Raw genomic sequence first — 25,891 nt, forward strand, 5'->3', positions numbered from 1 at the left:
CCACAAAGATAACAGTTCAAATCCAAGCCTTCATATCATGAACATATCTTCTTGGGGGAGAATCCCTCTGTGGATTAGTTAATTATTTTCCCAGTTCACAAGTTGTTCCATCTTATCCATCCACCTGCTAAAGAAAGCAGACATATATAGTGTCTAGGCAAGAAGGTATGCCACACAGTGGCTACTTCATTCTAGTGTAAGTTTCAACATCCCTTATTGGTCACCACGGTCAGGCACTCTGGGACTTCTTGGACCTATTTGCAGATCATCATCCAAGAAACATCAAGTGAAATCCTAAAAGAATAAATGATCAAACTTGATGAAGTGATCAGCTCTGTAAATTGAAGGGGGTAAGAGAGAGTGCTTGGGATCGGCCCTTCATAACAGAAGAGAACCAGTCTAACACTTTGCCTTGAAGAGCAACAGACTTTAAACAATCTGGAAGAATGTAATGAGAGACCTTAACAAAATTAGAGAGCTCAAAAAGTAAGAGTGGCCTTTTCGCCAACATCCAAGATCATGCAGATATCATTAACAGCAGAGGCCAAAATGTTGTCAATGTTGAAAGAGGCACGAAAACAAGACGGAACAAGGTTTAGAATATTTTGAGTGTGAGCTGAAGGCTGGGAATTTACAAATATTTCTATGATTTTTTCGAGAAATGGGGGGAGCAAGATAGACTTAGAAATCTCTAAAATGGAAGGATCAGCTGTTGGCTTTTTCAAGTGATGTACGACTATGGATGATTACCAGTACTAGCAACATTTCCAATGGGGATGGAGACATTATAGAGTATATTTACAGGCCTAATGAATGTCTAGCTGAGTTCTTTATTCATTTAAAAAAAGACAGCGATTGAAAGTTCAGCCAGATGAAATAATAACAAATGTTTATTTCATTTGATTCTCTGTAAAAGTTCAAAATCACAAATAATAGTGGGTATTGTAGTTGCAGTTTGAGTAGGTAGATGTGGCGAATAAAGGGTACTGACCTGTAAAGAGTGAAACATTTTCCTAATTTTTGCATGAAAGAATTCAGATAGGCGAGAGCAGAGTTGAAGAGAATGAGTTACCGATGAGTCACAAGAATAGGGGGTTTCTGTAGGAATTTTCCTGAAAATAGAAAACACCTTTCTAGTTTTTTTTGGCCAATTCTATCTGCTTGAAAAGTCATATGCGCTTCATTTAGCTTTTTATCTGTGTAAGATATCTTAATTTGTTATTGGTCATATAGTTGCTGAGCCATGTGTGTTCCAACTGCATGCAATGTATTTATTTTTTTACTTCCTTTACTCACGTAAAAAAAACAAGGAGCCGATGGATATGCACGATGACAACCATTCTGAGGTTTTATAGGAATGGTAGTATTTAAAGTTGAGTTGATCATGTTATTAAAAATATAATGCACGGGTATCAGGATCAACATTTCGAACCACAGCAGATGATGCAAGTAAAGATGGAATACCTTTTCGTGTGGTGATGAGCCTAGGTTCAACCTTCCCATGCTCTTGGACGGCTTGCTTTTAAGCGTAAGCAGAGGGGAAGCCAGATGTGGAAAGCAATCATGTAGTGGTATTTCCACAAGTTGAAAGGTATCCTGAACCACGGTACAACAACAGCCAGAATTTTTTTTATCGAATATATGATCGTCAATATGGGTGGGTCTAGAAAATTGTCATCTTGGGCAATCGGATCATTTCCCCAGATGTTAAAGTCACTCAAGAGTAACACATTACATAACTGTAAGCAGGTAGCAGAAATTATTTCAAGTAGAGACACAGTGCAAGAGCCTGGAAGAATCATGGGGAATATACATTAAAATAGTTTTGATATTAAAAATGGGGCTGGTGACGATATTGAATGCAAGAAGCACGATTGGTTAAATAATATCCAATGAAAGAATTGAAATGTGAACAGCCATTTTACAGATCACTCTGCTATGCCACCACCAGAGCGTTATGGTCTATCCTTGCATAAAATGTTGCAGCTCTGAGGGATAACCTCATCAAAGTTAGTGCAGAATTATCTGTTAGCCATGTGAAAAAACATTGCATCGAGTTCATTGTCTAGTATGAGATCAAGATCTTTCCCCGCATGTGTACGGAGAGAGCATGGGTTCAAGAGAGTATAGGTAATGTGAGATTGAGAACTGTGACTCTGAGAGTAGATGGGAGTCCCAGCAGGCATTGCACATGCAGATATAGTTACAGAATAGGATGGCAGCCAGGATCACAGCTTTTGTCCTGGAGGTTTTTAGGGGAGCAGGATAAAGGATGAAGTTTGTGAAACAGGAATTAGGCACAGGATAAATAAAAGTGGTCTGCAAAAAGAAAGTTGCAATTCACAAACTGGTCCTACCGTAGTAGTAGAAGTCCAACTAAGAGACAGGAGGTGATAGAGTCTAGAAGTGCAAGTTGAACCTGGTTGTCCTGGCTGGCTGTTATGCCCTGTACCTGGTGAGTGCACAGAGGGGGGCACACAGGTTCGCATTTTGCATTCTTTTGGCGCATTTCATTAAATTAATTCTTGAATCCAGCCTCACTGTGAAAAAAAGCCCTATGTAGTTTTCTACAAAACGTGGCATATATATATATCTATCTATATCTATCTATATCTATATATATATATATTCACTGAAAAAAACATAGGTTTCAGGGGCGTTATAGTTAGCTGGACTTTTCACTCGTACAAAACCATTGAAATTCCCCCGTTATAGTTAGTTCAGCTAACTATAACTCACGTGCCCGCAATGCACTGCTGATGACGTCACATATTACATCACTCATGACATGGTCAGTGACATCACTCATGACATCACTGATGACATCTCAAATGACATTTTTAAGGTTTTTTAAATACTAATTCTTTACTATAATGTGCCTGAAACCTATGGTTCTTTCAGTGAATTTCAAAGGTTTTTTAAATGCTAATTTCTAACTATGCCTACAGAGATAGAACATTTGAAAAAAGAAGAAAAAACACACAGAAAGAAAAAAAAATGCAGAAAGAAGCAACAGAAGTCCTCAAAGACGAAGAAAAGTGCAGGAAGAAGGATAACGTGCAGAAAGAACAAACAGAAGAGCAGAAAGAAGCCTTGTTGCAAAATCATCCTGTACCCTCAACTTTTTCAGACGGATACTGGTGGTAACTGAGTCTGACTAACCAGTCCTAGAGCCAGTGCTATGTTAAAAGACACTCAGAATACAGTGAAAACACCTACATACACTAGGGAACACTATGCGTTGGGGTCCCCCTGTGATTAGCATGACCTCCTCTGTAAGCCCCAAGTAGATAATAGGGCAAGGGATTAAAACTACCTCTTAAAACGGGCCACAGGGTGTGTTTGCACACGTCACCTCAGGCCCCGTCCCCTCCCTTCCCCACTGTGTAAACACGCCCTGTGGCCATTTTAAGTTGGGAGATTAGGTCTCCTTGAATCCTGAGGGTCCCTAGGGTCCAAATAGACTACTAGGTACCTCCAGTAAGCGCCACAGAGCTGCGTTGCAGAGAGACGTAAAAAGTGGCAGGCCTAGACCACCTCTCTGCAACGCAGCGCAGTGGCGCTGATTGGAAGCACCAGGTGGGCTAGTTGGCCCCCAGGGTCCCTCAGGATTGAAGGGTAATCATTTCCCCAACTTAAAACGCGCCACAGGGCGTGTTCGCACACGTTAACTCAGGCCCCGTCCCCTCTCTTCACCACTGTGTAAACACGCCCTGTGGCCGTTTTTAGTTGGGAGATTAAGTTCATTTGAATCCTGAGGGTCCCTAGGTTCCAACTAGCCCACTGGGTACCTCCAGTAAGCGCCACAGAGCTGCGTTGCAGAGAGGTGTAAAAAGTGGCCCGGCCTGGACCACCTCTCTCCAACGCAGCTCAGTGGCGCTTACTGGAAGCACCTGGTGGGCTAGTTAGCCCCCAGGGACCCTCAGGATTGAAGGGGAATTATTTCCCCAACTTAAAACGCGCCATAGGGCGTGTTTGCACACGTCACCTCAGGCCCCGTCCCCTCCCTTCCCCACTGTGTAAACACGCCCTGTGGCCGTTTTAAGTTGGGAGATTAAGTCTCCTTGAATCCTGGGGGTCCCTAGGGGCAAAATAGCCCACTAGGTACGTCCAGTAAGCGCCATTGCAGAGAGGTGTAAAAAGGGGCACGGCCTGCACCACCTCTCTGCAACGCAGAGTAGTGGCGCTTACTGGAAGCACCTGGTGGGCTAGTTGGCCCCCAGGGTCCCTCAGGATTGAAAGGGAATTATTTCCCCAACTTAAAAAGCGCCACAGGGTGTGTTTGCACATGTCACCTCAGGCCCCGTCCCCTCCCTTCACCACTGTGTAAACGCGCCCTGTGGCCGTTCTAAGTTGAGAGATTAAGTCCCCTTGAATCCTAAGGGTCCCTAGGGTCAAACTAGCCCACTAGGTACCTCCAGTAAGCACCACAGAGCTGCGTTGCATAGAGGTGTAAAAAGGGACGTGGCCTCAGAACACCAGTCTGCAACACAGCTCCCTGGCGCATACTGGAGATACCTGTTGGGCTAGTTGGCCCTCAGGGACCCTCAGTATTGAAGGGGAATTAATTCCCCAACTTACAACTGGCCAGGGGGGGCGTTTGCAGAGTGCTGAAAGGAGGGGGTGTGGCCTCCGGCGCGATGCCGGTCTTTTATTTATTTTATTGTTTTTAAGAAGGAGGGCTGTGTGGCCCCCCTTCTTTTTCTAATTTATTGGCCCTGGGGACCCCATCCCCCAGGGCCTGCACCCTAATTTGTTTTGTTGAAAAAAATAAATTTGGAAGGGGGCTGCGTGGCCCCCCTCCCAAGGCCTTAATCGGCCCCGGGGACCCCGACCCCCAGGTCATGGCCTTTTTTTAAAAAAATTCTTTAGGAGGGGGGCTGCGTTGCCCCCCTCCTCAGGCCACTTATGGCCCTGGGGACCCCATCCCCCGGGGCCGGCCTTTGTTTTTTGTTATTTTTTAAAATATATATTTATAGAAACAACTAGGACATGCTGGACAAACCGTATGTACCTATCACCATGACGATTTGCGTGATATTCATTAAAAGGCGACTATGCAGACAATGAACCCACGTGGAATGTATTTACACCGCTAGTGAAGCTCTGACGTGTCTGACGCCCTACCGTGCCTAATCCCGGCGCCCCCGCCGGTGGGTACTCTCCAAGTAGACATCCTTGTCGTTTATTTATACAAACATGGGTAGCTATTGACGGGCACATTTAATACACACGCACACCAAGCCATTGAAAGGGGATTCGACAGAAATTCGACCAAACTATGCAAGAAACCCCTCTCACGGTTAATAAAACACACATCCAACGCCGGATGTGTAATACTTTTTATTTTACTCTCTGGAAAGGAGACGATCCTCACTTGAGAGTCACAGCGTGCTCCTGGCTAAGCCCAATGCTGTGTTACACCCACCAGTGCCCGCCGAGTGCCACACACCTCTGTGTTGTATTCCACCAGCTAGTGCGTATGCTATGACACTCTCTAGCCCATGTGCACTGTAACACCACCCTGTGAATATGTCATGCCACACTTGCCTTCGCATGGGTTATATTGCCCCATCTAACCTGCCTTCCTCGATGCCTATGTTATCACGCTGAGCGCTATGCCATACATATTACAATCTGGGATCCATATCTTTGTCACAGTGCATATGCAACGTTACACTCCCCAGCACATATTTTATATTACAACTTTAGAGACTAGTTAGGTTACACAACACTGCCCTGTGCATATTACACTCCAAGGCGCATATCGCATAGCACGCGCTAGTGCCCTGTGCTATCTTGCGCTCTCCAATGAATCTGTCATTGCGCACAATGTATTGCATATTATATTTCTCGCCCCGGTTCATCTTATATCACACTTTTTGGTGCATAGTTTATACCATATACTATATCTAGTTTTCATTTTCAATCGTGCTCTCAAGACTATGTTCTATATAACACTGCGTCCACCTACCCTTTTCACGGGCATTACATTTTGCGATGGGGGTGGAGGGTCAGGGGGTGTTTCTGCCAAGTGAGCCCAGAGTCACAGTCACAAACGTCCTCTTCTTCCTGAATAAAAGTGAGATTATGATGCATACTTGTTCAAATTGTAAGTAGTTCGCACAGACACATATTTTAAAAACAATAAAGTTCCTAATACCCACCTTCTCTGAACAGTTAGCTTGCTGCCCCATCCACCTCCTCCCTATCCTCTGTTGTCTGAATCCATGGACTAGCCTCCTCCATCCTGCCATGCATGGCCTGATGTGCTGCCACTGCCCTCCATTTAGCATGATGTACCAGTCCACTCCTCCTGCCCTCCATTGCCCAGTTATATGCCCATCATTGACCTCCTGCTTAGCCTCTGTGCTTAGCTTGCTGCCCCTATTCTCCTTCCCCCTGCTCTCCGATGTCTTTGTGCATGCCCCTGCTCCACCCTTTTTGCCCACCATGTTCCATGGACCTGCCACTCCTATCTACTCTGAGTGTTCTGTTGAGCTGCCACTCCCCTCCCACCTGCCTAGCATTCTCAGATGACTGTAACCTGTCCCAGCCACCTCCACCCTGCCTGTCCACATGCCATGCCCCTATCCCCTTCCTCCTGTCCTCCATGGTCCATTTTACTGCCACACCCTTCTGCCCTCCCTGGTCTGTTGTGCTGCAACTGCTCCTCCTGCCTGCCCCGCGCGGTCTGTTGTGAGGCCCCTTCCCCTGAACTCTCTTGTCTGTGCCCAGGTCCTGACCCTCCCTTCTATCCTCCATGGTCCTTTGTGCATGCCCCTGCACCCTCCTTCTTGCCCATCATAGCCATTGTGCTGCCACTAACCCTCCCGCTTGCCATGCATGGTCTTCTGTGCTGCCATGGCCCCTCCTACCTTCCCTGTGTGGTCAGCTAGCTGCCCCTGACCCCCTCCCACCTTCCCTCCATGGTCTGTGTGTATGCCATCATAGTCTCACTGTTGCTCTCCATGGTGTGTCTTGTTTCTAGTGCCCATCCTGCCTGACCTCCATGGTCATCTTGCTGCTCCTGCCCTGCCCCCTTGCCCCCAGCCCTCTGTTTCCCTGTGCAGACCCCTATTCCCTCCCTCCTGGCTTGTCTGTTCCATTGTAATGCCCCTGATCCGTCCCTCCTGACCTTTATGGTCTGTTATGCTGCATCGTTCTCTCCTGTCTGTCCATTATGGTCAGCTAGCTACCATTGCCTCTTTCCCCTCTGTTCTCTGTTGTCCATGTGCATGGTCCTGTCCCCTCCCTATTGCTTTCTATGGATTGTTGTGCTGCACTCCCGTCCCGCATGCCCTGTGTGGTGTATTGTGCAGCTGCAAACCCTGAAGCCTGCCCTGTAGGGTCAGTTTGGTGCACCTCTCCATGTCCCTCCTGTCCTCTGTTATCCGAGTCCATGTCCCTACCCCAATTCCTCCTGCCTACCATGATCCAATGTACCATACTTGCGAACATTTTGAACTTGGTAAGAGGGAGATTTTGAAAAAAAACTGGGGTATTGATTTTCCCCTTTGAGTTACATTGAAAAAGAGAAGATTGTAGACAGGAGACAGATCAAATAAAGCCCATTTGAGCTTTAAAATATTGGACGTTTCCTGGCTGAAACGGGTCTGTTGGCACGTATGGTTATACTACCACTGCCTCTTCCTTCTGCCCACAATGGTCTATTATATTGCCACAGCCTCTCTTGCCAGTCCTGTATGGTTGGTTTGTTGCCCCTGCCCCCCTTTCCACTGCCCTCCATAGTCTGTTGTGCTGCCACTGCCCTTCCTGCCTGCCCAGTGTGGTCAAATTGTTGCCTCTGCACTCTCCTACCTGCCTTCAATTTTCAGAGTCCGTGCCCCTGGCCTCTGCCTCTCAACAGTATCCCAATGAACAACTAGATTACTAACATTCTATATTTATTACAAAAGTGTGGAACGCCTGACGTCATCTTGATGTAATCAAAACTGTAATACCTAGAGCATTTCCTTTAGAAATTACATATATGAGAGGGTCTTATTTGCATCAAAATTATGGTTAGTGCTCTAAAAAACTAAAATGAGGACATATTTTCTGTGTTTTCAAATAGCGACAAAGAACTCTTAAATTATTTGTAATCTTAATGTTTTTTTATCCAGTTGACCACTTGATTAAATGTTGCACTTAGGGGAGAGGATGTGGTGTTACTTCCAGAGCTGCAGACTTTGCGACTGGGAACCAGGTTGGAGTTTCTGCTTCAGCTCAACATTCTGTGATTCTGGTCAAATCACTTAATCTCCCCATGTCTACAAAAAAAATGAATTTGATCTTGTGTGATGTAACCAATGCTCATGTAAAGCACTCCAATACCTGACAAGTCTGCACTATATAAAACTGCAAATACACAAAAAATAAGTGTTTTGCACACTTCTGTCATTGGGCAACATGTGGACTACATCTGGGTGATATTTGTGCTGCATTTGGGCTCTTTTGTCTCTGGTGGCCATCTTGGGAGATTTATTTGTTATGAAGTTTCCTAATTTCCTCATTTACTGCAGTCTCCTCAGTAGGAAATGCTTTAAGTTTTTTACGTTGATTCCATCAAGAAGGTATTCAGATATGTCACACATTTGCCATAAATTCTGAATGTTAGCACTCCAGTTGCTCATTAGATCATTGTAGTAAAGCTACTGCTCACCACGGAAGTCTGCTGCTGGTATTAAAAGTGCATGTTTCAGTCTGCATATCAGAATTTTTTAATGGAATAGAAGAGGATTTGAGAAGACACTCAAAATGTGCCCTAATTTTTCTTTCTTCAGCACTAATCATAATTTCTATGGCAAAATGAACCCCCTCATTGTGTTCCTTTTTAAATTAAATGTTTTAAGTGTTACTAGTTTATTCCAATCAAGATGGCTTCAGGTGTGCCATACTTTTGTCATAAGTAAGACAGTAAGCGCTCTAGTTGTTTTTAAGAACACTCTGGGACATTCTGTCACTGGGCTATACTTGGGCTACATCTGGGTGATATTTGGGCTACATTTGGGCTCTTTTGTCTCTGGTGGCCATCTTGGGAGATTTATTTGTTATGAAGTTTCCTAATTTCCTCTTTTACTGCAGTCTCCTCAGTAGGAAATACTTTCAGTTTTTTACTTTGGTTCCATCAAGAAGGCATTCAGATGTGTCACACATTTGTCATAAATTCTGAATGTTAGCACTCTAGTTGCTCATTAGATCACTGTAGTAAAGCTACTGCTCACCAGGGAAGTCTGCTGCTGGTATTCAAAGTGCATGTTTCAGTCTGCATGTCAGAATTTTTTTATGAAATAGAAGAGGATTTGAGAAGTCAAAATGTGCCCTAATTCTTCTTTCTGCAGCACTAATCATAATGTCTATGGCAAAATGACCCCCTCATTTTGTTCCTTTGTAAATTAAATGTTTTAAGTGTTACCACTTTATTCCAATCAAGATGGCTTCAGGTGTGCCATACTTTTGTCATAAGTAAGACTGTTAGCGCTCTAGTTGTTCATTAGAACACTCTGGGACATTCTGTCATTGGGCTATACTTGGGCTACATCTGGGTGATATTTGGGCTACATTTGGGCTCTTTTGTCTCTGGTGGCCATCTTGGGAGATTTATTTGTTATGAAGTCTCCTGATTTACTCATTTACTGCAGTCTCCTCAGTAGGAAATACTTTCAGTTTTTTACTTTGATTCCATCAAGAAGGCATTCAGATGTGTCACACATTTGCCATAAATTCAGAATGTTGAAAACGCGTTTTGGGACCCCCCTTTTTTCTCGGCCCCCGCATGACGAATCACTGTGAAATTTTCAGGATAGGAGCGGACCGGAGCTGGCCAAAAGTTTCAAAAAATTTGCGAAGATTCGTCAATTGGCGCCAACGTTATTCCAAATAGAATGTTGCGGATTTCCTATGGAAAATAGGTCCTAACTATAACTACCCACTGGCGACTGCCAATAGGTTATATATATATATATATATATATATATATATATATATATACATATATATCGCTGCAAAAAATGTTTTTGTGAATCATGAATCTATCTACAGTGGTTTAGTGACTTCAAAAATAGCCCATTGCTAGATGGATAGTGATTTTGATTGCTGCATATTATCGTGAAAATGACATCTCCGTTCTTTAATAAGTAAAAGCTCATTCCAGAACAGAGACTGCTGCTTTCATGATGAATGTTGCGCTAAGATTTGCAGATTTATCACTTGCTGTGTGATTGGAGCGTCACTGTTTCCTTACTGTTCTCTTGGTTTACCCATGTCTAGGTTTAAGGGATATGTTTCTATTCTCCTAATGTTTGGACTGTTCCATGATGGAGAAGGAAATGTTACTTGTAGACCTTCCTTTCAGTGCGTGCTGTTGTGGATCACAGACTGCTCACTTTCCTGCCATCTAGTGTTGGGCCCAGACTATCACAAGTTGTTTAGTTCAGGAGTTTTCGTTTTGAAAATTATTCTTTCTCACTTTGTTAAAATCCACAAGGCATCAGCACGTGGATTCCAAAATAGATTATGTTTTTTTCTGACATCTGGTTCATTCCAAGGAAACACACCACCCAACAATATGGGCCGGCTCTGCACACAGATGGAATGCTTTGTGCTTTGCAGTAAATAAACTAATGTACCTTCACTCACTGCATATTTATCGCATATCGCTCACTCCTTTTTTCTGTTAAAGAAGTAGGCCTTGCCTACACTTACATCCGTATGTATTTTGTGGCACTAGCTGCATATTTGCAAAATGTAATTCATTTTACTTTTGAAAATTACAATCATTAAAGTTTCCATTAAAAGGTTAAGGAGAGTTATCCCACCTAATGATCCCCTTATGCTAACTTGGGATATCAGTCTTAACAAGACAAAGTACACTTTTTGAGCAATTATGCTTTTGCTTATTACATGCCTTAACATGGAAAGTGGTAGTTGTTTTATCAATCACTTCTATACCTACCGGTAATAGGATCAATCTGCTGCCCCTAGAAGAACATTTCATCTAAGTCCACAAAGACAATGGAGCTTTATGTACAAGTCCATGGTTCTTTCCAAAGGTTTTATTACCTTTTTTTTCTCAATCCAATTGTTAAATTTACACCTTTCCCTTGCAAGCTTACGAAGAGTGCAAAAAGAATATTGCATTCACTAATTATGATAAGTGCATGCACGTGGTACATTCACAACTTAAGCTTTTATGAAAACCAAAATAGTTATTTGACTCCTTTGTTCCCACCCCCCTTCCACAGCTATTTGCAAGGGAGCACAGTGAGATGGATTGCGCAATGCACTGCTATGCATGCAAACAGAGAACTCGTAGACATTTAAGGTTTGTATAACATAGAAAAAAGGAGTCACCAAGATTTTCCCTGGCAATATCACACTTGTGGACATTTTCATAGCTACAACTTGATTGTCTGCTCATAATTCACTAAACACTACTTTGGGGAGATTCATGCAATAAAAGATGTCCAAGTGACCCAAATCAATACATCCTGTAGACACAAAATGTTACCTACCTTTAACCAGTGTTTGTAGCTTGGCGAGATGTAGCCACCCACCTGCCATGTGAATGGTAAAAAATACTTGATAGTGGGCTTTACTAAGCCTTTTTTACTTTACTTCACTTGCTTATGCTGGCACACTTATTGGGATGGGACACTTACAATAATCTAACTAAAGAATTTCTAATATTTTAAACCCAAGACCGCATTTGAGGACAAAGCACGGCATGTCGATCTACAATACATGTCAATCTACAATACAGCAAGCTGCAAAAAACTGATTAGAATTCACATTTTCCTTCTCCATTATGGGTGTCCTTTTTGAATTCATAAACAGCCATGTGAGATTGTTACTTGAGGCTTATAGTTAAAATGGTAAAATGGTATTTTTGACTGATACTCCTGGGCATTCTGGGGCAGTTGAATTGAAAGGAGCAGTGCCAGATTGTCCAACTGATAGCTGATACCTTTACAAATTGTTTCTCTACTTGGAAGGGTATTTCAATAGGTGATTTCCAAAGTTTAAAATTCTAGGTATGAAAATCTGTTTTGAGATCATGCAAACAGATTTATTCTGATACTCAAAGAAGAAACTCATAATCAGTAGTGAATTACAAGTATGTATGTTTTTTATCCCACTTGATTTTAGATTTTTTGTTATGACTAATGTGAGCCTTAATATAGGCATTGCTGGGATTGAGAATGATCATGGTGGGAAACAGATACTTGTAAAATAGTAACATCATTTTTGGGTATGATGATATTTGTAAATGTTAATGTTGAAGCCATACATGCTGAAGTTGGATTTCTAGCAATACTATTTGTTACTCAGAGAGGGTATGTGGTTGTCATCGTTTGCACAAGAGAGAGAATTTAATGATAACTGCTAACAATATAAAACCATCTAATTTGTATTCATTGTATGTACATTAATCTAGTGTTGATAGCTTAATATTAGGGCCCTTGTGAATTAATAGAAACAGGTGACATAAATTGTACATCTGAACAGGTATAGAGCCACAAATTTGTGATGGACATAATGGGGGTGCCGCTCGGAGGCTTGGACATTTCTTTTGCCACTGCCTGAAACCTTGTGATCTGCCCGGAGGAGCTTACCGTGGGGAATCAGAGGGACGAGTGTTTTCTTCCTCATCGTCAATTCTGCTTGCGGGACTGCAAGGACCAGCGGGCCTTGCGCTCAATCACTGCCTGCAGCTGGGGCCTCTTCCCGACACCTCCCCCCTGCGGAGCATAATGCCTCGCAGCCCCCGCTTCGCGGGAGCCGCTCGGACATTCCTTTTGCCACTGCCTGTAACCTTGTGATCTGCCCGGAGGAGCTTACCGTGGGGAATCAGAGGGACAAGTGTTTTCTTCCTCATCGTCAATTCTGCTCGCGGGACTGCGAGGACCAGCGGGCCTTGCGCTCAATCACTGCCTGCAGCTGGGGCCTCTTCCCGACACCTCACCCCTGCGGAACATAACGCCTCGCGGCCCCCGCTTCGCGGGAGCAGCTCGGAGGCTTGGACATTCCTTTTGCCACTGCCTGAAACCTTGTGATCTGCCCGGAGGAGCTTACCGTGGGGAATCAGAGGGACGAGTGTTTTCTTCCTCATCGTCAATTCTGCTCGCGGGACTGCGAGGACCAGCGGGGCTTGCGCTCAATCACTGCCTGCAGCTGGGGCCTCTTCCCGACACCTCCCCCTGACTTCTATATCTTGATACGCCCACATACGCGTAAGCGGGACGCGAGCGGGGCGCAGACCGGGACGAAGCCCTCTAAGGCCCTCAGAGGCCGAGTGAGGCCGGGCAGGGCCCGGTCATTCTCAATTGTTATTTATATTCCTGCGTTCATCCGTACTCCCCGACATCATTGCTGTTATGGCTCAGAGTCCCGATAAAGCCACTCTGGAAAAGCCGGGGGGTTTGATAAATGGTTCTCTCGACAAATATTTTACAAGGGTCCAGCCGGATGAGGTCAGGGAAAAAATACTGGCCGAGCGCAGGACAGAGCGTCATCGCTCAGTTGAAAGTTTAAAACTTAGGGCTCCCGAAGTCTCCACACTCCAGGCACTTCCCCGGGATGGAGGTAGACCTAATGATAATGATGATCCTCCTTCGCAGGAGAGTGTTCCATTTTTGTTACGGGATTGCACTCCTACAATTGTGCGCCTATTGACCAGGATATCAGCGATACTCCCCTTCACAGTTCTATTAGTATACCCGTTGTCTCAAATACACATATCCCTATCTGTGGTAAACCGGCTACGAAGAACCCTAAGAAATCTGAAGTGGTTAAGATTCATGGCCCACCACCAAGTAAAATAAGACGTAAGAAGGGAGGGGGGCTGGTTAAATCTAAGATTAGCCACTCTGATTTTGGGAAGCATACAAAGTCGGCTGCTAGTACTGTACTGGGGAAAGTGGTTGTACCAGCAATTATGCCTAATTCGGCACTCCCTTCTCCATTTGTAGGCCAAGAATCGGATGTGAACATCACCGAGTTACTTTCTACCCCCGCTGAATCGCTGCTGATGGCAGCCCCCTCTGCTGCTCAACAAGACAATTTGGGCCATTTGATTAGGTCTCTCATCTTGCCCATTATTGAGAGTTTGAAGAGGGTGGAGAAAAGACTTGCGGATATAGAATCCGTTATAAGCAGGAAGGTCGATCCGGTCAAGGCTCAGGTGAATGTGGCTGTCCCCCCTACCCCCATTGACCCACTACCTACTATTGATGCACCCAAAGTCACACCCCAATTCATTAAAGCTACACCCCAGCCCACCAATCAAATAGCTCTTAACCATCAAAGGTTATTGCCCCCTATGATTGTAAATACTTCGGTCGGGAACCCAGCTAGTGACCTCTTGGGGGGAAGAGCAAAGGCACCCACTGGGAACAAGTGGGAAGAGTGGGGAAGTAATAGTTACAACAGGGCTTTAGTGAACAATGGGCCACAAGTAGAACTACCCCCAGAAGCTGTGCCCCTTGTGGTTGTTTTGACGGGGGTGCCAATCTGGTAGATAACAAAAGAGAAGGGTTCACCCAGTTGAAAAACAAAATTATGCATTGGCTCAGTATACATAGACCAATCACAAAGAACATCAATGGTGAGATAATGCATGTTAGGCGTCTCCCCTGGTTGGGTGGTAGATGTAAAGACATCGAGGGAGATATAGTTGTAGTTAGTTTTAGAGACCCACGTGCAGTTGATTATATACTGAACTGGCCTACGGGAAATGGTAACAACTGTATCATCCCCCGTGCCTTGACATATTTCTATCCTAGATCCCTGGTGTTCCCTTTATCCCATATAAGTAAACAGGCTCCAATTTATACAAACTTCCCAATAGCACCCATTACTAGGCAATTGGCACACGGCCCCTACACAGCTCCTGCTGTTGATACCTTTGGGTGGAACATCGTACCCCCTAGACTTAACAGAAATACCAACAGGAGAATGGACCATCTGAGACCCTTTACTCCCTTGGAGGTAGAGAACAGGTTTGATGCGTTCACCGGAATGGATGAATGCGATTGAAGATTACAGTCAATGCTGGGCATGGTGGGCCGTACAGGCGCCGCTAGCCCAGTGGGCAGTGATTGTGAGATTCATATAGAGGCCATTAGTTCTGATATTGGGAACAAGGTTCCAACGGTAGCCAATAGATTTGATATTGGCGGGATCGCAACCACCACTCAACCTCAGTCTTTGGGGTGCAGTGTCGATGGCTGTCTACCGCCAAAATCAATATGCCCATTAGAAGCTACTAACGATCCTATCCCATGTGTGCTGGGTGGGAACAAGGGGGTTAATCCTGACCTGTTTGCAACAGGTAATGAGGCTATCCATTTGGTATCTTGGAATGTGGCTGGATTGCAAAAAAAGATGGTTCTCCCAGAATGGAATACCTTCATCGAGAAGTTCGATGTATGTATGTTCCAAGAAACTTGGAGTTTGCTTCCAGTAAATGTAAATGTGCAGATATTTATATAGCGCAAATCACCAACTGGTCTCTAAGCGCTTGCTTAGGGAACCCGTCCTGGTATTCCCCTGTGAGATAACCCAGCAGGGCATCCACAAGGTGAAAGCCAGGCATCCCGCCGCGAGGGGCCATTGTGGAGATTAAGCAAGCTATTGCCCAGAGTCGCAGAGTGTGAACCCATGAATCGAGTATGCACTGGAGCGAGAATTATCGAGTCCATGGACAATTTATGGACTCAAGACCCAGCCGAGCCGGGAATTGAACCCTGGTCCCGGGGTGACCTCTGCTTCCAGGTCTGCCTACTCTAACCAGTGAGCCACACTTCTCCGGTTACGCAACCTTTTTCCTGCCCGCTCAATGTTGTGGGAAGGGCAGACCAGCAGGGGGTTTACATGTTTGGGTAAAAATTGAATTGAACTGAGATGTTTCTACCCATGATTCAGCAAGTAGGGACATTCAACACCTCTCATTCGCAGGACAAAAAAAGGGCAGCAGGATAGATTTATTTAATATCTATTCTAGAGGGACCCCGGGGGATACAACCTCAAGTACAGTAACGACTTTAGAACAGGCACTAGCCAACTGCCCCCCAACCTCCAAAATTATTGTGGGTGGGGATTTTAATTGTACATTTGAACCCCTTGGTGGGGATGACCCTTTGGGTACTGAGGAGGAGGACTCTAGATGGTCCATCCTGGCCCTGACACTAGCCCCAATTAAAAAATGGTCATCAAAGGTAATTCAGATCAATGCCCTTACAGCGGAACATAATCTAAGAGCACTAAATGGCAGGTCATCTTCTGACCGTGCTGGAGCTATGACCTTTAATAGGCTTAGTGGTCCGTCTAGAATTGATTATATTCTATTGGATGTCACATGGTGTGATCTAATAGATATGGAGGTGGTACCTTCGCAGGATAGCGATCATAACCCCCTATGTATGAAGTTAAGGTGGGGCAACCGAAAAGGTTGTGAGAAGAACGCCCCCCTGAGGACAACCAACGAGGTTGTCCCATATAATGGTAATCGTAGGCTGAAATGGGACAAGGTTCAATCCCAGGTTGATAATCTGGCAAGGATTCGGGCGCATGTAGTAGATCTGACCATGGAGGTGACGGATCTTGAATTGGGAACAGGTAGTACCCAGGGACCACCATTCGCACTGGCTTACAAAAATACAATAGAGGAAGTAGGGAAATACTTTTTAATCCAGGGTAAAAACGGCAGTTTGAAAATAAAAATGCCCAAAACCAGCAGCCCTTGGTACTCGGACCAGTGCAAGGTAAAAAGGAAAGAGATAACAGTTGCTCTGCGTAAAAAGAGTCAATCCCTAGTTAGAGCAGCCAGGAAGGATTATGCAAAGGCACTGGTGCTGGCCAAACAAGAGTGGGAGGAACAATACTGGCAGGATCTTAAATGTGCTTCTAAAAGGAAGAATTCATCGTTGTTCTGGGAATTGATTAATAAGGCGAGGCAGCGTAACACGCCACCAATAGTTAATCATGTAACAAGCCAACAATGGTATTGCCATTTTTCTGCACTGTATGGTGGGATAGACGCGACCCGCTCTTCTCCCCCTGATCCAGTTAGTAGGGCCCCTTCTTTATTGATGTTTGAAGAACCTTTTTTGGCTTCCGAGGTGGTATTGGCTATTAGACACTTGACCCCGAAGAAGGCTGCTGGCCCTGATGGGATACCAGGGGATCTCCTTCTGGAAGAACCCGTAGCATGGGCTAAACTTATTGCCCAAATAATGAATCTGATTTCTAAGGGATATCCCGTGCCAGACTCGTGGAAGGGAGCAGAGGTGATAACTGTGTTCAAGAAGGGTGCCATAGACGACCCTGCCAACTACAGACCGATCAGTCTAATTGACGTGATCCAGAAGGTGGTTGGCAGGGTCATTATCATGCGGGTGGGTGCCTGGATGGAAGAGGAGCACGTTCTTTCTCACTTCCAAGCTGGGTTTCGACAAAAGGTGGGCACGATGGACCAGGTCTTCCGCTTCTTTGCGATCTATTGGAAGTCAGTAACCATCAATAAAGGTAGTCTATACCTGGCTTTCATAGATCTCAGGATGGCGTTCGACTTGGTCCCCCATGCAAGGCTGTGGGACATTTTAGAGAAGATGGGCATCCCAGGACCACTTTTGTGTTTTATTGTGAAACTCCACGAGGGGAATTATGCGAGGATCAGATGGGGCACCCAAGGACAACTGACAGAGAGGGTACCTGTGAGGAGGGGAGTACGCCAGGGATGTGTTATGGCACCGACCCTGTTCTCTCTCTTTGTGAACGGAGTGGTGGACCATCTGAGAGAGGATTCGGCAGATGCGCCATCCCTGGCAGGGGAAAAAACACCTACCCTACTCTTCGCGGATGACACCATTTTGATCTCTAAAACCCCCGCAGGCCTCCAAAAGCTCCTGAACCGTTTTAGTGCGTTCTGTACCGACAGAGGTCTTACCATCAATACCTCTAAAACAAAGCTTATGGCCTTATCACCCTCTAATAGATTCAGGAATAATCTCTTGCTCAATGGTGAGCCTTTGGAGTTGGAAGATTCCTTTGATTATTTGGGCGTTAGGGTTAATAGTCGGATGAGTTGGAAAGACCACTTGGCCAAAATGTTACTAAACTATAAAATAGTCTCAGGGGCGGTCCTGAGAGAACACCGGGAGTCCATGAGTAAACCTGTGGCACCGACTCTCGCAATTTATGAGGGCCAAGTATTACCGTCCGCCCTATACGGCTCCGCACTATGGGGGTCCGAGAATACATCGGAGCTAGTCACATCTGAAAATAAATTCTTGAGAGATCTGGTAGCCCTTCCTGCTTCTACTCCGTTAATCCCATTACGGTTAGATTTGGGCAGGCGCCCTTTTAAAGACCTAGTGCGCCTGCGCCCATTACTCTTTTGGGTTCGTTTACGAAGGACCCGGGAGCTTCAAAATTATGCAGCTGCTTTAGACGAACTTATTTTGCTTAATACAGGTAATAAGATTAAGTGGTTGAGCAATCTGAGGCAGTTGGTTGTGCTATTGGGTTTGAGCGAATCATGGCAGAGCCAAACTCCGCCTCCCAAGCTAGTGATTAAGAAGCTGTATTGGGACTGGGTCCAGATGGAGACCTCATGTAGAGGTGTAGGGGGCCCTCTAACTGAGCGGTTCTTGGTGTTCAAATGGACAAGGAAGCTTGAACCATTTTTGGATTTTATAGAGAAACCCCTGGATAGATCACTCTACCTAAAGGTTAGGTTTGGGACTCTTCCGGTGAATGATTTCACCTCTGGGTGGAATAACCAGGGTGGCTCATTGAAAGCTTGCCCGGGCTGTGCAGCCCCTAATGAGTCCGTGGCGCATTTCTTCTTTGCCTGTCAAGCATACAGGGTAGCCAGGAGGACATGGTTAAAGCCACTATGTAAGGGGCTGGGCCTTAGATGTCACAAAATGGCCCTGCGGGTTCTTTGCACCAACACGACCTCCACTGCCATGGTGTGCGGAGTAGCTAAATACTTGGGCAGTGCATGGTTGACACGCATGAGGAGGACCAAGGCCCTCCTTTATCCCACCTAATCGCTAGAAGGCACCCTGGTAGGAAGTCCCCATGATATCTGATAGTGTTTTTATGTACATTTTACTAAATTAGTAAAAGTGAAACATGTGTTGTTGCTTGTATTTAAGGATTGGTGGGTTTCTGTTTTTATTTTTACTGTATTGTAAAAATTGTACACTTTTATGATGATTTTTTTATCGAATAAAGTTTTACTTACTACTTACTTACATAATGGTTTCAGACTACTATTTATCCAACACTTTCGCTGGTTACATTAGAACTCATAAAACATTAAATCTAAAAAAAGGTATTATAGGGAAATCTTAGCACCATCCATTTTGTACCCTTTGGTTCAACAAAAGCATTTGTTACTTTTTTCAGCTGCTCCAGAAATTTGAGATCAAGACTTCTCCAAAAACAAAAGAAGTTAAGGCAAAAACCCACGGACTTCTAGCCCCTGGTGATTCCATCAACGTGAGGTTCTGTGACCGGAAGTGAGACTGATGCCTTCAAACATTTTAGTGGCCTGCTGTAAGCTGGGGTCCTACACTGACTTGCCAAGGATCTGCCAGAGCTCTGCTCCACTGAAAGGATGCTCGGACTTCCCTTCCGCAAATCTGGAAATCATTCTAGATGAAATCACAAGACATTACTTGTTCATTTATTTTAATTATAAATAGGCTGTTTATGTATAGCTGTAGGATTTTAGAACGTCAGAGTTAGGAAATTAAATTGCACGTTTCTTTAGACTGTATGGTGATAAAGATGAGTATCTGCAAACACTTGTATATAGAATCTGACATGGGACTATTCCAAGCGGGGGTTAATATCTTTTGATATCCATTCCTTGGAGATGTGCCAGAGCAATCATATGTTGTTGTTTTAAAAAGCAGTTTTTGTCATTGTTTTGTAACACATTGTTGCCCACATACTGATGTAGGGAATGCATTAAGGCCACCTTAGTGATTTTATTGAAGGGCAGTATGTGTGGTAACATCCTGAATAAAGCTGATCTGTTTATGTAGTTAATGGCTTTTGCACTCCTGATGTAGGTCACTACCACAGCCCTTGCTTGGCCCATTCCCTTCCATCAAAAATGATATGGATAATCTACCTCCTATGGATTAGAATAAAAGTACATTGGCAGTTTATTTTGTGTAAATTGAAACTAGAGGCCCATTATATAGCTCTCTTGCAAGCCCAATGCCCTCTACTACCGTCTGCCCATCCATCGAACATCTGACAGTACACCCTTCTCTTTTCCTCCAACTGAAGTAGACCGGAATCAATGTAGCAGTCACATTTCTGAACTGAGAACAAAGAGTACTTGGCTCTTATGAGCAATTGTTCTCTAGGGGTTCACCTGATGCGCTCCTATTGCTCTGCACAAGGATAGCTTTTTTTATCTTCAAGGGTAAGTTCCGCAGGAGGCATGTTTGTTGTGTAACTCCAAAGATCATCAGTAAGTAAACCAAGTCCTTCCAAGGGTGCTAAAGACAAGAGTTCACATGAATAAGTAGTGAACCCCAGCTCATCTCTAAGTTTAGCCATTCAGGAGGAATCTGATGTCTGTATTTGTAAGAGTGACTCTGCAAGGCAAAGAAGAGCATTCTTCAACTATCTTGTGACTTGCTTGCACCTTACATTGAAATTAGGTTTTCCGAGCTAGGCTGGTGTACTTGTACATGGACGTTCTCTAGGCACCATGTAATTGAAGAGGTGTTGGCTAAACAGCTCCAGAATGTCGCTCACATTTTGGTCAGAATCCTATACTTGAGTAATTTTAATTGGACAAAATGTTATCTCCAAGTGGAGATGCCTCTTCTCAGCTCAGAGCAGCATCTATGTACTGTGGTGAATAACTGCATTTCTTTTGTACATTGAGAAAGTGGAATCTTGGCTTTGGAGTTTGAGCATAATTGTAAGTGCTACTTCAGGTTAGTCTGCCACATATGTTTTTTCAGACCAAAGTATGATTGTACTGTTTCAGGGAAACTACAGATAGAAAGTGAAAGGAATTGGGAATCCCGAAACAACATATCCTTTCAAGTCAACATATATATTTTGTGGGGCGTGCCCTGAAAAATTATGTCTGCTTGCTCAGTAGTTTACCAGATGTATGCAGCCTTTTGGTCAGTAGAGGACATCAGATTCTCATATGTTCAGATACTGAATCCCATAGTGTGCTCTCACAGAGCTTGTGGGGGGTCACAAGGAATCCTAGACTTTGGCCCTAGATGGGGAAGAGCATTTATGTCTCCATGTGTGTGCGGTTGGACGACTTTTTACTGACCGTAAGGCCGAATGCAATTGGCAGACTAGTGAGCAAGCAATCCTAGTGTTCAGGTTCCATTCTTTCAACCAGGATTAGTTTTGCTTCACAATACAACCACTTAGGAACGAAATCGTAAAATGTGACTCGAGAACACTGTGTTTACTTATTCTGTCATGCTTACATTTTTGTATTGAGTGTACAAAATATTAGATTTTTAAAAAATAATGTTTTTAAAGATGTTTTCAAAGTTTCCTCATCCCTGTATAGTGGGAATCTAAAGTATCTTAGGGCAAATACAGAAGCCTATGGATTTTCACATACTAACTGTGAGTGGTGATATTTGTTTTTCTTTCTTTTTTTGTGGCAAGAGTTGTCAACAAAATACTGAAATGGCCTAGAAGATCCCATGCAGGAAATGACATAAGTGTGCTTAAATTCTCGTTGTGGGTGAGCATTCTAATCAGTAAGAGAATGCCAGCTAACTTTACCTGCTCCCAGTGTGAAGAGACATGGAGAATGGAACCCAAAGTATTGTCTTGTGTCATAACAAACATAGTTGAAGATCTTGGTTTAGTTGTTTGGCTTGCTGGTCTCTTTTTTTCTTTTACCAGCGCATGTAGGGATTTTGTCTCACTTTGAAAATAAGGGAGACTCTGCCAAGACACTTGTGTAGAAGCCCCTACCATGGGAAAAAAGCATGAACTCCCTTGAGTGAGGGCTCCAACAAAGGTTTAGCCATGATTGTGTAATAAAATCAGCCTTTTTGAACCGAGCCCTGGTGTTCCTTCTCCACACTCCACCTCTATCTCCCCCTCATCCTTGAACTAGAATGCACTAAAATGTAAACACATGCCTTTAAAACAGATTTTATAAGCCATTTTACACGTCCGGCATTCTGAAAAAGTTGTAATCCGCACGGCTGGATGTGATCTGGATACTCTTTGATATTGTGCTGCCCGGACAGATAACATACAACCGCTGTGTTCTCCATTTGGATGAATTACAAAGTTGGGTCTGCCTCAGCCCAGTCAGAGTTGCAGTGCTGTACTGCGTTGCATCAAAGGGTGAGAGAAAAACAGCACCATATCTACTAAGATGTGACCTTGTTTTTCTCACCCTCTGCGGTGGTGCTCTTTAGACTGCCATAGGGCTCGGGATGTGAAAGGTCCGCTGCCAGGTTTTGAGATGGCTGATGATGTTCTTATATTGTTTTTTAGGGGAACGAAGACTAAAGCTTCTATCTCAGAGTGGGAACCAATAGGTGTAATACTTTTGCTCTAACTGCATCTCATTATATTTAGATGCAAAGTACTATGCCCTTTGTGCATTGATGCATCACTGACCCTTCATATCAGGCGCCCATGATGAAATAGGAACCAAGACAGGACTTCCAGGAGGCTGGTGGCCAATTCGGGAAGTTGGAGGGTTGTCGTAATCCCAATCAGGCCCACCTCTGCCGTCTTTTAAAGACACAAAAAGTGTCCCAGTATTTCACAATACATAGGTCCAAGTGCTAACAGCACTTCTACAATGATTGATCGTGTTCTTCCTTACTTCGACCAAACATGAGGATATCGTCTCTATAATTGAAGCAATTAATAACAGGGCAAATGATTTCTCTGATGGTCTTGTGATAGATCTCAGCCACAGAGAAGTTCACAAAAACTGAGCTGCACTTGTACGTGGAGCCCTTGAGTGGAGAATGTTGTAATATAGAGAGATTATGACATCCCTAGTGTAAGTCAAGGTTAGAAAATGTGGTGCTATTTAAACTAATAAACTAAACTAATAATGCCATGCATTGGGGTACTGGGGTGTCTCTATTTCAATGGCGGAAATCAGGATGCATGTCAACATAAATTCTTACTTTGTAGATGTTTTTGCTGGCACTAAAATGATCGGGAACACCCACAGAGTCAGGCCTTTTACTGCTTCTAATATGTCGTGACCTGTAAACACTGAAGTTCTTTCACTTTCTGATCAATGTGCATTGGTACCTGCCAATGTGTTTGAGTCATCCAATGAACAGCATCAAAGATGTCAACCACAAATCTAGCACAAGAGCTGCACCATGCTGTGGAGATAACTGTGTTAACTGTGAGATAGCTTTCGAATAGGTGAGCCTAGCCTCTGCTAAATTCTTGAACTGGGCTATGCAGGAAATAGGATCACAGCTCCCCTGCTTTAGGTCCAAGAACTCATTCCATACAACGTGTTTTTCATAATGTCTCTTAAACGAATATGACACGTTACAACGCACTCGTTAAAACGCGTGTCATTACAACAAATTGTTTTCATCGCAAAATCCATTACAAAGCATGTCGTTACAGCGCATGTCATTACAACGCATAATCCATTACAACGCAATTACTATTCTAACTCCACTGGCGCGTTCCTTTGGGGAATGCGTTCTAATGGATTATACGATGTAATGACAGCGTTGTAATGGATTTCGTGTTGTAAAACATTGGTTGTAATGACATGCGATGTAACACGTGCATTGTAAACGATGTTTCCCCTTTCAAACATGGCTTAAAACTCAAGCAAAATAAATAATCGATTTGAAGCAGGAGATTATTGTGATTAGTCGCTCGGGTTGCCTAAAACCAGTGAATTACCCTCAAGAATCAATTGTAGAAAAGCAACCCAAGTATCTGTAGAGATGGTTCATAAAATGTAATTTACACTAGTTAAAGAAGCAATGAAACTGTCTGGGTACCCACGTGTATTGAATCAGTAAAGGAAGTGACTGTAGTTGAGCCCCAACATAGGTAGGGTAGAAGTTCCAACACTTCCGTGAAGAAACAGAAGAATACCAGACCCTAAACCTTGGGGCTGAAATATCACATGTCCCTTAAATATGACTTTAGTGGTATTTTACACTTTATATTGAGACTCGTTTTTTTGAGACCCAAAGGGAAATATAGTTTGCACTTTTCCTTGTAATAATAACTCTGCACAATCACTATTGCACTTTATGTTTTTCTGCAATTTGCACAGCCTAGCACGAAAGCAATTTTTAAAACCTTTGCTACTGAGGCTAGGTTTCCGACGTTGTAGACCAGCTCTCCTTCATTTACAATCTGTGAGTTTGCCTGAAGTTGTTTTCAGTGTCTGTGCTTTTTTGAAGGCAGCCAATAGGGCTCGAAAAACCATGTTAGGCGAATCCGCTAGAATTATGGTTTAATATATGAAGCTTGGCTGAGATGTTTTGGCTTAATTTTGGGGGATGGTAGGAGCGCATGGTGGACCCGTGAGAGGTTTTTGTTCTCTCTCCTGCCCCATCATTCCTTTAAAATCTCAGCCATTCTCTGTATGAGTGTAATGGTGATTAAAATTTGATTTCAACGTGCACTTGAGGAATTTTAAAGCTGTTTATGTACATATATCTTTTTTAATCTTTTTAATGCAAGATCAATTTTACATTTTATGTGTGTTTATGACTATGTGCAATATATATTTCTATGCACTTTTATGATCTATCTCCAATCAGACTGAATAAAGATATATATTGATTGATTGATTGATTGACTCAAATTACTTTTTGCACAAGGTTGTGCTAACCTTTTGAGCAGCATTTATTTCTGGGCAATATTCTGCATAGCTACCTCCGTAGCCTAAATATGTATATCCATAACCAGAACTGGAGCCAAATGCAAAGGTCTTCCAGTCTCTCAGATGTCTGATCAGGTTGCAGAAGGATGACTCAGAAATAGCTTAGGATGAGTGGACACCACCAGCAAAAACCAGTGCAGCTGCGCCCACAACCACGCTAAGGTTGGAACAAGACTAGGCTGCATATGGCACCTGGGCAAGCAGGACTCCACTCGAGTTAACCACAGTGTCAGGACAGCAAAAGGAGAATAAAAAATGGGACAGGTGAGTGAGACAATCAGAATACTGAGCATCTTGGTACTCACCTTCCCATGATGTGCAAAAGACCAGCTAGGCAGAGATAACAGTGGCTGAGACGGGGATGTTATAGAGTGTAGAGTAGCGATCTGTGCAGCATGGGAAAAAGACGAATGCCTTCTGGATCAGACCGGCATCTTGGACAAATCAGGACACTAGAATTATCTCGAGTGAGTGCTTCCAGGGTTCATTTGTCTCTCAACTTCCTTGCCAGTAGGGTCACCATTGCTCCTTGGTTTTAGCACCCTTCTACCAATTCTGCATTTTTGTTGTGTTTTCCCTCTTTTCTTTACATGCTCCTCCGTTGTAAGTGCCTTTGCAGACTATATAGTATTGTGGTTTTCTGACTATCTTCTTCTTATAGTCTGCTGTGTTTACTGTCTCCATCTCAATCACATGTATTGATGGTGTTCTTGAGCTCACAGAAGGTTGCTGGAACCCGCCAGGGTCATCAAATGCTCACCTAACTGGAGCACTGGGCAACATAAGGATAGTTTCATTTCTGCATAGTTTACTTTCTTAACAATAGTGTATGGGGAATTTCACTATTTGCATTTCCTTATATAATGAATGGACCTCTGTTCTCTGTGGGTGATCCTTTACTGCATATTATGTAGAACCCTAACCTGCTCTGGCCTAGCCTACAAATGAATTAGGAGATTTAGG

The 25,891-nt window shown here is 43.8% G+C and overlaps 1 protein-coding gene across 1 annotated transcript in view; it reads left to right on the forward strand.

Annotated features, from left to right (window-relative positions):
- Window positions 1–20,063, forward strand: part of LOC146861656 (cytochrome P450 27C1-like) — a 166,339-nt gene extending 146,276 nt beyond the window's left edge. Inside the window, exon 9 of the mRNA XM_085646010.1 lies at window positions 19,420–20,063. Coding sequence (XP_085502136.1) covers window positions 19,420–19,536 — 117 coding nt within the window. The 3' untranslated portion in view covers window positions 19,537–20,063. The remainder of the gene's footprint in view (window positions 1–19,419) is intronic.
- The last annotated feature ends 5,828 nt before the right edge of the window (window positions 20,064–25,891 follow it).

Source organism: Triturus cristatus, chromosome 3_1 (genome assembly GCF_964204655.1).
Source record: "Triturus cristatus chromosome 3_1, aTriCri1.1, whole genome shotgun sequence".
NCBI classification, from domain to species: Eukaryota; Metazoa; Chordata; class Amphibia; order Caudata; family Salamandridae; genus Triturus; species Triturus cristatus.